Source organism: Vigna umbellata, chromosome 5, assembly GCF_029865625.1.
Source record: "Vigna umbellata cultivar VRB3 chromosome 5, Vumbellata_1.0, whole genome shotgun sequence".
In the NCBI taxonomy this organism is placed as follows: domain Eukaryota; kingdom Viridiplantae; phylum Streptophyta; class Magnoliopsida; order Fabales; family Fabaceae; genus Vigna; species Vigna umbellata.
In genome coordinates, this window is record NC_142169.1 from 16,351,979 (window position 1) to 16,366,546 (window position 14,568).

The following is a 14,568-nucleotide window of genomic DNA, read 5'->3' on the forward strand; positions in this document are numbered from 1 at the left end:
CAACCTAAGTTACATCCAGTTCTCCCTTACAAACTCTTAAGGGTTTCACTATTTATTAAGACAAGATCGTCTAAAGAGAATAAAATGTCTAACATCTCAAAGTTTTGAAGTTTAACAAACAACATTTAACAAAATATCATTCAGACAAGTATAACGTCTAAACATTGTGCTTATTGGAACATTCCCACTAAACACTTATAAGGTAGACAACGATGTGCCAAATATAAAATATCAAACAAAATTTGACAAAAGCACTTCTAGTGAAAGAAGCCTTAAACATTATATCTTATCAATTGTCACTACGTGAGATAGCTTAGACTTACACTAAACCTTTATTATACGAAACTTGCTTCAACACTATTTCAACTTATAGATCATTAAACACATGTATGTATTGTACCTTGTTTTCTATACTTTTTCCTCTTTATCTGTGCATATATTGACAACACTAAGATATACTCAAAAGCACTGCATAAGGATTAGAAAGGCATTGTAAGAGAGGAAGACATTCCTGGAATATTTCCTAATCCTTTATGTCCTATCATAGTCGTACAAGCTCTAAATGTGAAAGCAATGTTGGTCTTCCCAAGACGTAGAAAAGCACATATCTTTGAATGAGAAGCCACCTAATCTCAACAATTTCAACTATCTCTTAGTAACGGTTATCTCTCGAAGAAAACTATAAAAGGAGGACTTGCATAAAAGAATAAAAGAACTTTTTCTATCACTGTATCGTTACGCTGCTATTCTCTTATAAGTTTACATTGTTTTAGTCTGTTCATAGAACATAAGCAAGAACATCACAAGTTCTCAAATTTCTTTGTATTGTATCTATTATCTCATTGAGACTTATCAGAATCTGTACTTGTAAACCAAAGAAGAAAAAAAAGAAAACCAAATCATGATATATAACATCTCACTCAAAATTATTTAAGTTTTTGTGACTCTTTACATTATTTATGGATGATGGAGTGTAGTTAGTGAGTCACAATTTCATTAGGTATGTGTGGCTCCACGGAAGTTATTTGTCGGCCAAATTATTTAGCATCATAATTGGTTTCCTAATTTAATGGGAAACGATTTGGAGTTTTCTGAAATTCGTTGGAAGAAACTTCTACAATGATTTTATTTAAAATTAGACCCAAATATAACACTCTTTGATTTTAGAGGTTAAAAATTAAGCTTATGAGGCAATGCATTGAATAAGGTATACTACAAATATCTACTTCTTCATATCATGTTCTTCTAATAAGGTACACAACCCCGTTGACTTAGTAATGAAAGAACTTCTCCAATAATTTTTTTATGGTACAGAATCTCTTGATGTTGAGTTAATAAGGTAGAATAATTTATTGTTCTCTTATCTCGTATTTCGTATATTTTAATGATGATGGTACAATTCTCAATATTATGTAGTTTTGTGAAGTTGAGGATCTTAAAAAGCTATAACTTACACAATATATTCTCTTGCATCTATATTTGCACGATAGAAAATGATAAAAAATTTTAGTATGTAGGGCCGAGAGACACACTTTCACAATTTAACCTTACTTTTAGTTTTCACTTAGTCCTTTTATCTTCTTCAAACTTGTCGTCTTTCTCCTTGCACAATCCAAATCTGAGCGGTGGATACATGTTAAAGGCACTTCGACGCTCAAGTTAGTCTTAAGTTACCGATCGATTTTACAATCAAATCTTAAATGTTCAACAAGTGCAACTACCTACCTCTTTACTTTACATATGTATTTATAGGTTTCTGAGTGGGCCTTTGATTAGTGTAGGCCTAATCACGGCCCAATGTTGTCTAAGTATGTTCTTACCTTATTAATCGAGAATGTTAGCTTTTGGATCGATCGATCGTGATCATTACAATCACCGATAGTTAATCCAATTGCGATATGTTTCTAAAGTTGATCGATTAGTAAGCATAGACCGATCGATCAACCAAATACATAATATAGTGTAGTTCAATAATAATAATGTAATTCAATGATAACAATGTAATTAAATGATAACGACACAAAATTGACGTGTTGTTTAATTATACGTGTCAAAAGTAACTTCTTCTAATATTAGATATATTTAAATTAAAATACATGAAGAATATTTAAAATAATAAACCGATGAATATCTAGTAAATAAAAGAATATAATGTAATGAAGGTACATTAGCTACAACATCATGACCTTAAATTCATGGAATGTGAGGACCCCATCTCCATCAAGATCAAATCTAGCTATCATAAGTTGACACTCATCTATAGTCGTGGATTCACCCAATCTACTAAGCATCCTTTTAAGACTCCTGGGTGTGATGCAACCACTCTCATCCATCTCATACATCTTAAAAGCTTCTCTTAGGTCATTCTCTTTCTCTTCTTCCTTCCCTCCCTCCACAAACCTCACAAAATCATCAAATCCCACCAACCCATCTCCGTCCGCGTCCAGCAAAGTCACACTCGCTGCCGCATCCTCAGCGGACAACTCCTCACCCATCGCCTCCACGCATTGTTTGAGCTCACACGCCGATATCTTCCCGTCACCATTCTCGTCAAACTGCTTGAATAAACGTTCATATTGCTTTAGCTTGTTCATCATACAAACCCTAGAGCAATTGTACCACCATAGACATATGTATAGATGTGTAATGATAATATATAACCGTAGCAACCAAAATTGATGTCATAAGATTACGAAACAAGAAAAGAGGAAGCAGCATGCAACGAATAAAAGCGAAGGTGCTCAAGAATGATGCAACGAGAAAAGTTGTTGTATTATAGTGGCTAATGCCGCGTCGCTTGAATTGACCAAATTGTGTAACTTGTGAAAACAAATACCGTGTGGGCGATTAGGTAATTTTGTTGAAAGACCACAAATGCTAAGGAAAATGTTTTCTCGTGGCGTGAGAAATGAGGAGCCGCCAACGACTCATGCGCCTCGCGTGGCCTTTTCTAGAGGAAGCTTCTGTAAATGACCGTACAAAAGAAGGCAAAAAAAACATTTTCAAAAAGTTATAATAAATTTACGTACAAGTTAAATCATGTTAAAAATATTTTAATTTTAATTTGTTTTAGTATTAAAAAGTACTTTGCTTTTATCTCTGACCAGTTGGTGAGGAGAAAAATATTTTTTCATAATTAATTGATTAATATAATCAGTTTTCAGTACATTAATAAATAATCAACTTTGTGCGATTTTGACGAGAAAAGAAGAACGGGAAAATTAATAGAAGAAAAATATTATATTTTTAAAATCCGGGTAGACGTCTAAGTTCTCCCACATTAGTGGAACTTTCTAGGCTTCCAGGCATTTATCCGATTCGTACAATCCACGAAAGAGAGATTATATATATATATATATATGGCTTAATATTAATATAGTTCCAATTTTTGTCAGATAATTTTTTTTATTGTAGTTCTAAAAATTGTAATTTATGTTTAATTTCATCTTTTTTGGAGACGTCGTTTAAATAATTAATTACCTAATGTCCAGCTCTTGAATCAGTTAATGACATCATTTAACTGTTGATGTGGACAATACCTCACCACCGTCAAACCTCACCCGATCTACCGTCGTAAAGTCCAAATACACCACCACTCTCCCTTTATTGCGGAGCGCCGCCGCGACACTACCTCACCACCATCAACACACACCTATAGAGAGGAACCCAGAAACGTGACCCAACAACAACAACGATAAGCCACTTCTTCTTCACAGCACAAGCATCGCCTACCTTACCACCAATGCCTCAAGTTGTCGTCGCCATCAACACCGCAAGACCTTATTGCCGCCACCACCATGCTAAAATTGCAAAGCCGCAATCTCCTTCACAAAACCAAATCAAAACCTACACACAGAATTGCGACCACGCGAGAAGCATCAACATCGCGCCTCCAATCATCGCGCATCAAAACATCTTCGTCTTCTCCGTTCAATCACAACCATGTCGCGACACCATGTACAGCCACAAGGATTACCATCATCAACCTCTCCACCATCTTGCCATCCAGAACACCACCAAGCTTCTTCACATACCTGCAAATCCATCCCTAATTTGCACCGCAATGAAGTAGAGAGAAGAGGCGCATGAGATCCCTTTCCCCAATCTAAAACCCTAATTTTGGGTGGGTAAGGGGCTAACATGTGGGAAGGCCTCATTGGCCACATCCACCTCACTACGCCTTAAATATTCCACTCCAACACTTAAATGACATGTCATTCACTGATTGCATAAGTGGACATTTGGCCGTTAACTATTTAAATGACGTTTACAAAAAAAGACTACATTGAACACAAATTACGATATTTAGGACTACATTGAACCTAAAAAAAATAGGACCATTTCAAATAAAGCTGACAAAAATTGGGACCAAAATTGGTATTAAGGCAGTATATATATATATATATATATATATATATATATATATATATATATATATATATATATATATATATATATATATATATATATATATATATATTGTAAAATTAAAAAGTTAAAAGTTATAAAATTATATATGAAAAATTTTAAGTCAAATAAGAAAATAGGATAACAAATACATAATTGAAACAACTTAAATAATTTAGTTAGTAGAAAAATATAGGTTTAATTGCTTATTTGGTCCCCGTATTTAGAGGGTTTTTTCTATTTAGTACCTGCTTTTAAAGATGCTTCTATTTGGCCCCAATGTGATATAAATTGTATCGATCAAGTCTCTTCCGTTAAATTGGCATAAACATAGTTACACTAGTGCAAAAATCGCATATAACGTCACGCGTTCAACGTCCAACCACTCAAAATGTATTAACGTCAAACAAGGCCCAGATTGACGTAAAGCAATGACCTTAAAATCACATAACGTCAACTTAAGAAACATCTGACGTTGAATTCAAAATAAAAAAAATAACGAAATAGTAGTTTGCTTCCGGTCAGTATTACTCCTACCCATATTTGATGTCAACCATGACAAATATTCGACGTTTTATATGCCAGCAAGAAGCCAAAGAGTGAATCCCTTTTTTATTTTTTATTTCGTTTTTTCTTATAAACCAAACAGAACGTCGCCAACTTTATGGGCTCGACGTTTAAACCAATATAGAACGTCGTACGAGTTGGGGTTAGACGTGATGGTCGTAATCACATAACGTTCCTAAGGAAACAACTGACGTCCAATACAAAATAAATAAATACTAAATATTGATTTAATTAATATGACTTCAACCGTAACAAAAGATGGACGTTGTATATTACGGCTAACAGTTATTTTTTTATTTTTCTTTTAAATCAACCCATAAAACGTCAGTTTTTACTGGCTTCGACGTTTTATTATTTAGTTCCTTTTTTATTATTTTTTCTTTTTCTTTTAAACCAACCATAGAATGTCAGATCCTTCTTTGCGTTCAACGTTTTATTTGCCAGAAATTATGTTTTTAACTTTTTCTTTTAAACCATTCGATAAAACAACTTTAGAGGAAAACTTAAAAAATGAATCATTCAAAAACGATCAAACCGTGCAATTGTATAGAGTTAAGCATTATATTTATAGAGTCAATTCTCTATGTTGTTATTGTTCTCTTCTTTTCAAGCACTCATCTATATATAGCCTTCTTCGAGAGATACGTTAGACAAAGAGTTGACTTCTATGTAGACTTTGTAGCCTTTATAGGTAAGTAGTCAAAATCAAGTCTACGTTGCAGAGCTACATTGGTTTGTGATAACTTTTACAGAAGTGGCTTTGTATGATTCTACAGAGCTTGAAGCTTTAAGGAAACATTCCTGGAATGTCTTCCTATCTCTTTACGTCTTTATCCTTCTTGTGTAGGAAAGTAAAGGTCTTGTACTTTCATGATCTGGACAGATAAAGAGGACAAAACATATTGGCACATGTCAACTTGTTTGATAGAAGCATCATTTAGGAAGCAAAGTGTTTGATATATGATCTCAGACGATATAAAACGTTAAATGCTTAGTCTATAAAATTGTTTGTAAGTTTCATCATATCATTTAACGAGCTTTTCCTAGACTATTCTTTTCTTTAAAGGCTTATTTGTTCAACATTGTTTAGATATAAAATTTTAAGTTTCAATGTTTTATAAAATATATACTTAGACATTTCCTTTCATTAGACGGTTTTTGTTAAACATTATCTATTAAATAATATATGTTGGAAAATAATATTTTCATAAAACATTATAAATACTTATTTCATTCAACGTTGTTTTGATAAATGCTTTATATTGAGAAATGATTATTCCGTTCATCATTATTTTTAATAAGCATATCCTTTAGATGATTTTCTCAAAGAACGATAGTTTCTTAAGTATTGTATATTAAATTTTAAAACATGAGTTATTAGAAAGTTTAGTCTTTATAAACAATCTTGTCAGAATGAAACTTATTAAAGTTAGCCTAACCCTTTAAGAATGCTAAAAGAATAAGTGGACATAACTTAGTTGAAATGAACCAAATAAAAAAATGAATTTTTATCTATGTTATCTTTTGTTGTGTTTCTGAATGCTTTAAAAAATTTAAAAGTATTTAATATTGTATGTATACCGTTTTAAGTCCTACAAACAACGTCTAAAGCAGAAATTGCAAAAAAAATTTCAAAAGCGTCTATAGTTTGCCTATTATTTCATATTTTCTACTCGTAAACTTCGCTTGTTCACTTTTCTAAGTCTTCCAATATCTCGGGAGCAAACACTTTTTAAAACCCCACCTACCAATGAAAAAGTCAAAACCGATTTCACATTGCTTTTAGATATAAATATATATATTTTTTTAAATGTTAAAAAAAACTGTGCGTCATTATTGTTTTATATAAAAGGTATGTTTTAATCCTTTTGAAATTTTAATTTTATTTTTATAATATATAAATGATATGCTTTTAATTCCTATAAATTATCGTCCAAAAATAAATTAGAAAATTTTAAAATGACCAAAATGAAAGTTCAACAAATGTTAAAGTTAAAATGTTATGAAATACTCACGCACGCAAGCACACAGACATTCTCCCTTTCTCTCTTTTACTTCAAATTCTTTAATTTTTAAGTTTTTAATTTAAAACGTAGATAGAGACTCCAAATACACCGAAACTATTCACAACTTGCGAGTTAGGCCCAAACATGTAAAACAAGTAATTAATATTATGTGTTTTTTCTTCAATCACGTCCACTACAAAAAAGTAGGGCATTACCGAAGGCCAGAAACCCTCGGAAAATGCCAAAAGCCGTCGATAATGGACGTTTACCGAAGGCCTATCGACGGCCAAAAATCCTTCGGTAAATCCCTTGTCGCTAACCATTACCGAGGGCTTCTGACCTTCGGTAATTACCGAGGGTCAGAAGCCTTCGGTAATTACCGAAGGGCGAAAGCCCTCGGTAATTACCGAAGGGCGAGAGCCTTCGGTAATTACCGAAGGGCGAAAGCCTTCGGTAATTTCCGAAGGGCAGAAGCCCTCGGTAATGAGCATTCGAGGGTATTTACCGAAGGGCGGGAGCCTTCGGTAATGGCCAGACGAGGGCATTTACCGAAGGGCAAAAGCCTTCGGTAAAATGCAGAGCAGGTTTTAGAGAAATGGTTTTCCCTCTGCAACCCAGACCTGTATAACAAATTTAATTTACAAACAGACCTGCATAACAATTTTCAAACACATACAAACATGCATAATGTGCATCTCAAAGATCCAATCAATGATCAATATCCAAGGCACATCAAATAATCCACAGGACATCCATTAATGTAAAAATAATGTATTTATAGTTCAAACATAAAACAATGTAACACAAGGATGTTGTAACATCCAAAGTCTGTAAGTACATCTAACATTGAAATGATATCAACTCAAAATGTTCTAATATCCAAAAGTTTGTCTAACAAGTAATGAGAAAATGAAACCTAATAATGTACATAACTATCATCAGAATGATTTTCATCATCCTGCTCCTCTATTGATGGCTGGACTGGTGTGGGTTGGACTGATGAGGGTTGGACTGATGAGGGTTGGACTGAAGTGGGCTGCTGAGTGGCAGCAGGTGATGAGGACGGTCGTGATTGGGTGGGAGGGATATTTTGTACGTCCTGTGAGGTTTGAGGCAAGACAGTCATGACCAGGGCCTTAAAATTTGAAAACTCTGCTCTGAGATCAGTGAGCTCCTGGTCACGTTGATGGAGTTCCTGCCTGAGTTGAAGAACCTCGTCAGGAGTACTGGTGGAAGAAGAAGGCTGGTGCTTCAGAGTACCTCCTCTGGATGCTGTATAGTTTGCAGCAAGTTGTCCCGCACCATACACTCGTCCCTTTTTCTTCCCACCAACGGTGTCGATCCAGCACTGCGTCCTACGGATGTCATCATCTGCATTACTGGCATCATCCGGTGTAGGAGCTGACTCATGTTCAGATCTAACCTGTGAAAGTCTCGTAGAAAAGTCTTCCTGTTGAAACATTAAAAGCAATGTCAGAGAACGATAGTATAACAGAAATAAAAAATTAGTAATAGTGTTATTTGCTTACATGAGTCTTCCGAGATCTTTCATCAACAAATTCATTAGTTCCCTTCCGAACATGAGTCTGTGCAAAGACCTCATCAACATGGACCGCCCGTCCTAGAGCCTGTGCCTGTAACATAATTAAGAATTACAAGCGTACATATGAAATACAATATACATAACTTGTGTATGAAAGAAAAAGTTATGTAATGAGATTATACCATACGAATGGCATGCTCATGAATGGTGATCGACCCACCAGTATGCAGGGTGCCACCCCTTTCAGACGCTCTGTTCCGCTGGGCTTTGGCACACTTATTGCGGAACTCTACTGTATTCCAATGGGCCAGTAAAGAGTTCCAAATGTGCTCACCCAGCCAGTTAGGGCGCTGTGCTACATTCCGGGCATCCCTAAACATCTCTGACAGCCGATGAGATGCTTTCATGTGGAAATTTCTGTGTATCTGAGTTTCATGTTCAGGTTTCCACTGCACCTTCATCTGTAACATTAAAGAGAACAAACATTGATTACAGAACATACTAAAATATTCCCAACATTAGTGTAATAGATTGCTCACCTGAAAGCGCTGCCAGAATGGCTTCCTGTCGTCCTTAGGTATTGCTCCCCAAGTAGGCCATGGAGTTAAAAACTGTTGCTTTATTGAACGTGTGATGGCCTGGGAAGCAACCCTAGATGGAATAAACCTGCATAAGAAAGCTCATTTCAATTACAATATGGTTTAAACATCAAATGATATCAACAGATTATAAACTTACCCTTTACCATAGGGCTCAATCCATGGTCGATCATGGAGGGGCGGGTCAAGATCTTCACCATCACCACTTGAATCTGGATCACCAAGTGGTGTGACGGTCTCAGAAGGAGGTACAGAAGATGAGGAAGGTATAGAAGTAGGGTCAGAGAGAGGAGTGGGGGTAATAACAATAGGGGGAGGAGTGGGGGTGGCAATAATAGGAGGAGGAAGAGGGTCTGTGGCAGGGGTTGTAGAAGGGTGTGCTGCAGGAGGAGGAGAAGGGTCTACTGCAGTGGTAGTAGAAGGGTGTACTGCAGGAGGAGGAGGAGTGGGGTCTACTGCTGGTGTATGAGTCTGTATAATAGGGGTAGGAGGAGGCCCCACAGATGATGAACTACCGGGAGCAGGGCTAGGTAGTCTAGCAGGCACCCTAAGTACATACTTTGGTGTCTGCCGTTGCCTCTTTGTAGGCCTTGCTACCCCTTTTCCTTTATCAGGACGCTCTGAACCTTGTCCTGTCATTACTGCATTGAAATGGTTACAAACAAAGCGAATAAATATAAATAAATAAAGAAGGATGAATTGTTTTCAAAGTCAATGTACAAGTAATTGCATACAACTTCAAGATGGTATTTTAGATAATGGTAATGAAATGATAGTCCAATTTGCTACAATAGATGTTCAACATTCAATCATCGTCATCATGATCATCATCTTCATCTTCATCTTCATCATCGTCTTCTTCTTCTTGTTCTTCTTCTTCATCGTCATCATCATCATCATCATCTTCTTCTTCTTCTTCTTCATTTGCTTCTTCTTCTTCTTCTTCTTCTTCTTCCTCTTGTTCTTCATCACCTTGTACTGTTGCTTCTAATTCATCTCCATCACCATCAGGGTCGACCAATGCGGTTATACGTTCAACTTCGATAATTTCTTGTGGTTGTGACATTTGGTCAAGTTGGTAGGCTACATCTTCCTCAACTTCATTTGAGTCTATGCGACCTCTAGGCTTCGTTTGTATTGCTACGGCCCAACCACGCTTGTCAATATTGCGAAATGGTGGATATGACACATAATAAACCTGTCTCACATTAGATGGTAGAATGAAAGGATCAAAAGGCCCATATCTTAATCTCTGGTTCAGTTCGACAATATTAAAGCGTGGATCGACTCTAGTACCAGCTCTAGAAGGATCAAACCATTCACAATAGAAGAGTACCACTCTGTTTGGAGAAGTAGTGCTGTTGTACTCTAACTCATATATTTTATGAATGATGCCGTAGAAATCATCATAAGACCCCTCTGTTAGGCCCTTGACATACACGCCACAATTTGATGTTTTCTTTCCTTTAGACCATTCATGTGTATGGAATTTGTAACCATTGATGAAGTAAGTGTGCCATTCTTTGACACATCTCATTGGCCAATTGGAGAGATGTCTTAACTCTTGAACCGTGGGAGTTAATGCCTGATTAAAAACCTACAAAGGTAGTAACAAAATTTTAAAAGCAATGGTCAAATTTACCTTGCTCTAAACGTAGGAAAAACTACGGACCTGATTTCTAAACCAATGCGGAAACTCTGAGTGTATTCTAGCAGAAGTGTTTCCTTCTGCGACTTGCTCAGCCACAACAAATGAGCTGGTACAAATGAAATTCATTAGTGTATAACAATTAAACCGTTTGATAGATTAGAGATGGATGATGACATACTCAAGGTACGGCTTTACTTCACTGCAATTGATCAAGACATGGACATGAGCAGAGTTGAATTCAGCATCAGTTAACCAGTGAGTGAATTCTTTCCCTGCGTGACGGCCTGTTTGTCGAAAAACTGATAATGCACCTTCACGTCGTTCAACTTGCCATTGCATTTCATTTCTAACATGAGTGGGGGACAACATGAAGTTCTTGAAATAATGTGAACAAAAATAAGTTGTCTCTCTGTGCAAGTAAGCTGCACAAATTGAGCCTTCCACTCTAGCTTTATTTTTAACTGAGCGTTTGGATTCTCCCATAAACCTTTCAAAGGGATACATCCACCTGTACTGCACGGGTCCCCCAAGCCAAGCTTCATATGCAAGATGTATTGCAATGTGCTCCATTGAATCAAAGAATGCAGGAGGGAATATTCTTTCCAATTTGCAGAGAATAATCGGGATATTTTCATCCATCTTTTTAAGGGAATCTTCCTTTAGTGTCGTGCAACACAAATCTTTAAAGAAGTTACTGATTTCTATCAGTGGATGTAACACGTGTGTTGGCAAACAACTGAACGCAAGAGGGATGAAAGTCTCCATGAATACATGACAATCATGACTCTTCAACCCTTGAATAGTACCGTTCTGAACATTGGCACATCTGGACAAGTTAGAAGCATATCCATCTGGCATTCTAAGCTCCTTGATCCATGCACACACTATTCTTGTCTCGTCTTTTGACATGGTGTAATTTGCTTTTGGTTTAAATAATCGGCCGTTACCTTGTGCCTTCAACTCTAAGTCTTTTCGTCCACAATACAAAGGTAAATCTTTTCTTGCTTTCTCATTATCTTTTGTCTTACCTTTAACATTCATAACTGTGTTGAAGACATTGTCAAAGAAATTTTTTTCTGTGTGCATCACATCGATGTTGTGTCTTAGCAAGTTGTCCTTCCAATAGGGAAGTTCCCAAAATATGCTTCTTTTAGTCCAATTATGCCATTCCCCAAACCCTTCTAGCCTATTCTGACCAGATTCAGTCACTTTTGGAAAGTCTTTCACTCTTCTCCACACGTGTGATCCAGTCAACTTTGGCGGGGGCATATCCGTTTCAACTTGTCCTTTTCGAAATGCCTTTTTGTTTCTTCTAAAGGGGTGATCAATGGGCAAGAACCGTCGATGGCAGTCAAACCAACTACTTTTCCGACCATGACTCAATTGGAATGACTTTGTACGTTCCATGCAATGTGGACAAGCTAATCGACCATGTGTGCTCCAACCAGATAACATGCCGTACGCTGGGAAGTCATTAATAGTCCACATCAAGGCTGCCCTCATAAGGAAATTTTGCCTCCTTGAAACGTCATACGTCCAAACACCATTCCATAACTTCTTCAAATCATCAATCAAAGGCTCCAAGTAAACATCAATCAATGATTTGGGATTAGATGGACCTGGTATTATACACGATAAAAACATGTAAGGCTTTGTCATGCACATCTCCGGTGGTAGATTGTATGGGGTAACTATCACGGGCCAACATGAATACGGTGATGCAGACGCCTGAATGTACGGGGTAAACCCATCAGAGCATAGACCAAGTCTGACGTTACGCGGTTCACTAGCAAAGGATGGATGTTTACGATTGAAGTGCTTCCAAGCTTCACCATCAGAAGGATGACGCAAAAGTCCCGGAGTTTTGTTACCATCATGCCATGTCATGTGTTCTGCTGTTTGCATTGAAGTAAACAATCTTTGTAATCTTGGAATTATAGGCAAGTAGAACATGGACTTTAATGGAATTGGTTTTTTTTGCCTCCGTCCAGCATGCATTGTCTGATATCGAGGTGAGCCACAAAACTTGCATTCCACCAACAATGCATCATTTTTGCCACTCTCATTGTCATAGAATAACATACATCCATTAACACAACAATCAATCTTCTTCACATCCAATCCCAACTTTGAAACACATTTTTTGGCTTGGTAATAATTCTTCGGCATCAAATTGTTTGGTGGTGTCAAATCTAACATCAGTTTTGTATAGAAGTCCACTGCTTGAATGGGAATGTTCCAATTAGATTTGCCAGCCATGAGTCTAATGCACACTGACAATTTTGACTCAGATGAACCTTCAAATACAGGTAGATTTGCCTCTGTCAGTAAATTGTAAAACCTCTGCGTCGTTTCATTTGGAGGCTCTTCATCATGAGTATCGTCTGCTTCTGCAGCATGGTGACGAAGAGCATGGTCGACCATCTCTTGCATGTAGGCAAATTGATCTATCTCACATGTATGTACAACAGTATTCGAACCTGATGCAAGCCGTTTTTCAGCTGCAGTGGAGGTCGAAGGAATTTCTTCACCATGAAATGTCCAGACCGTGTAATTAGGCATGAACCCTTTTTGGTAAAGGTGAACTTTGACGACTTCATCTTTCAGAATGCTTGTGCATTCGCACTTGATGCATGGACATCGAATCCCTCCATCAAGGGCATAATATTGATATCGTCGTGCCGTCTCCACGAACTCTTCAACTCCGATGACAAAAGATTCTTTCAAACCTCTCCTTCCACTATAACAACGGTCGTACATCCATCCACGATGGTTGGGATAATGGGCCATGTTCTGTGACAAGCCAAACAAATACAAACTTAGCCAAAACAGCAACACTCCATGTGACATAAGTAATAAAGCAATTACTACTGAAGTCGAACATGGAAGGCAATTTCAACACTATGGTCATAGGCATTCAATAAGGGCATGCAAAGACAAGTCCTCAGTATTGAAATGCATTAAACATCCTAAGGGGTTGTGTATTAAAGTTGGAGGAGACAACTTATTACACCTGAAGTTCTCTTGTCTAGAGTACTTCCACATATTTTGTACGTTCTAAGTGTTTATAGTATTTTTACCCTTCTCATTTCATTGAGAATGTGTGTAGTACCATAGGATTTGAAATGACTACTTAACTTAATGAAGTTAAGTAGCCCTTAAGAGGTTACTTTAGTGCAGTCATCATGATTTCACCATTCTAGTGCATTTATAGTAGCCCTTAAGAGGTTTCACTGCATATATATGAGTGGCAGTATATGTGAGGCTCAAATGATTTGTCAAACAAGTTTATATCATCAAATTGGATGTGTGGAAACACTTAAATAGTCAAGAAACACACTGCAACAGTACTTCACTAGTGCACTTCCAAATGTAGGCAAAATGGATGGTCTAGTAAGAAATTTTGCATATGAACTGACAAATGACCAAATGAACAGTGTGCACAAGTTTTAAATGGTAAAATAAACTTGCATACACTTTGAAAATGCACTTGCAGAGACAGATTCGCAAAATCACAGCAACTGAAGCCAAAAATACAGCAAAATTTGGTGGTATACAGAGGAAATCTGCATATAGGCTTCTTAATGACCATTTCAACAGTAGAAACAGATTTCAATTCACAAAATATACTTTCACAAACATTGAAACATCACAGAAACACACAGTAGCAACAAATGACAGTGGTAGTTGCTTAAGAATGCATAAAAATAAAGCAAAACTGCAGCAGAATTGGAAATTCATGTGAATCAATGCTGGATGGATCAAGAAACATGTAAGAAAAGTCCTAAGCAACCA

At 36.7% G+C, this 14,568-nt stretch overlaps 3 protein-coding genes across 3 annotated transcripts; all 3 read right to left on the bottom strand.

Moving 5' to 3' along the window:
- Positions 1-2,050: 2,050 nt before the first annotated feature.
- On the bottom strand, positions 2,051-2,757 carry LOC124847482 (Calcium-binding EF-hand family protein). Its single transcript, XM_047324990.2, has one exon. The coding sequence runs from the start codon at positions 2,595-2,597 to the stop codon at positions 2,172-2,174; it is 426 nt and encodes a 141-aa protein (XP_047180946.1). The 5' UTR covers positions 2,598-2,757; the 3' UTR covers positions 2,051-2,171.
- A 4,810-nt stretch (positions 2,758-7,567) lies between these two features.
- On the bottom strand, positions 7,568-9,313 carry LOC148197819 (uncharacterized). The gene is made up of 6 exons (XM_088115643.1): positions 9,262-9,313; positions 9,063-9,189; positions 8,706-8,984; positions 8,510-8,614; positions 8,077-8,430; positions 7,568-7,600 (listed from the first exon to the last, which is right to left on the bottom strand). The coding sequence occupies exons 3-6, from the start codon at positions 8,982-8,984 to the stop codon at positions 7,568-7,570; spliced, it is 771 nt and encodes a 256-aa protein (XP_087971769.1). The 5' UTR covers positions 9,063-9,189; positions 9,262-9,313.
- Positions 9,314-9,903: 590 nt separating this feature from the next.
- Positions 9,904-13,563, bottom strand: LOC148197820 (uncharacterized). Its single transcript, XM_088115391.1, has 3 exons — positions 10,952-13,563; positions 10,795-10,879; positions 9,904-10,719 (listed from the first exon to the last, which is right to left on the bottom strand). Exons 1-3 carry the CDS (start codon positions 13,561-13,563, stop codon positions 9,928-9,930), a joined length of 3,489 nt encoding a protein of 1,162 aa, XP_087971517.1. The 3' UTR covers positions 9,904-9,927.
- Between the last annotated feature and the right edge of the window lie 1,005 nt (positions 13,564-14,568).

Excerpts from the sequence above, each read along its gene's own strand:
- LOC124847482 (XM_047324990.2), bottom strand. The coding sequence starts at position 2,597 with ATGATGAACAAGCTAAAGCAATATGAACGTTTATTCAAGCAGTTTGAC.
- LOC148197819 (XM_088115643.1), bottom strand. The coding sequence starts at position 8,984 with ATGAAGGTGCAGTGGAAACCTGAACATGAAACTCAGATACACAGAAAT. Across the intron at positions 8,615-8,705 it reads ATGAGCATGCCATTCGTATG|GCACAGGCTCTAGGACGGGC; the intron begins GTATAATCTCAT and ends ATTATGTTACAG. Across the intron at positions 7,601-8,076 it reads TGCCTCAAACCTCACAGGAC|GTCTGGGTTGCAGAGGGAAA; the intron begins GTACAAAATATC and ends TTTGTTATACAG.
- LOC148197820 (XM_088115391.1), bottom strand. The coding sequence starts at position 13,563 with ATGGCCCATTATCCCAACCATCGTGGATGGATGTACGACCGTTGTTAT. Across the intron at positions 10,880-10,951 it reads GAAGTAAAGCCGTACCTTGA|CTCATTTGTTGTGGCTGAGC; the intron begins GTATGTCATCAT and ends CATTTGTACCAG. Across the intron at positions 10,720-10,794 it reads CGCATTGGTTTAGAAATCAG|GTTTTTAATCAGGCATTAAC; the intron begins GTCCGTAGTTTT and ends CTACCTTTGTAG.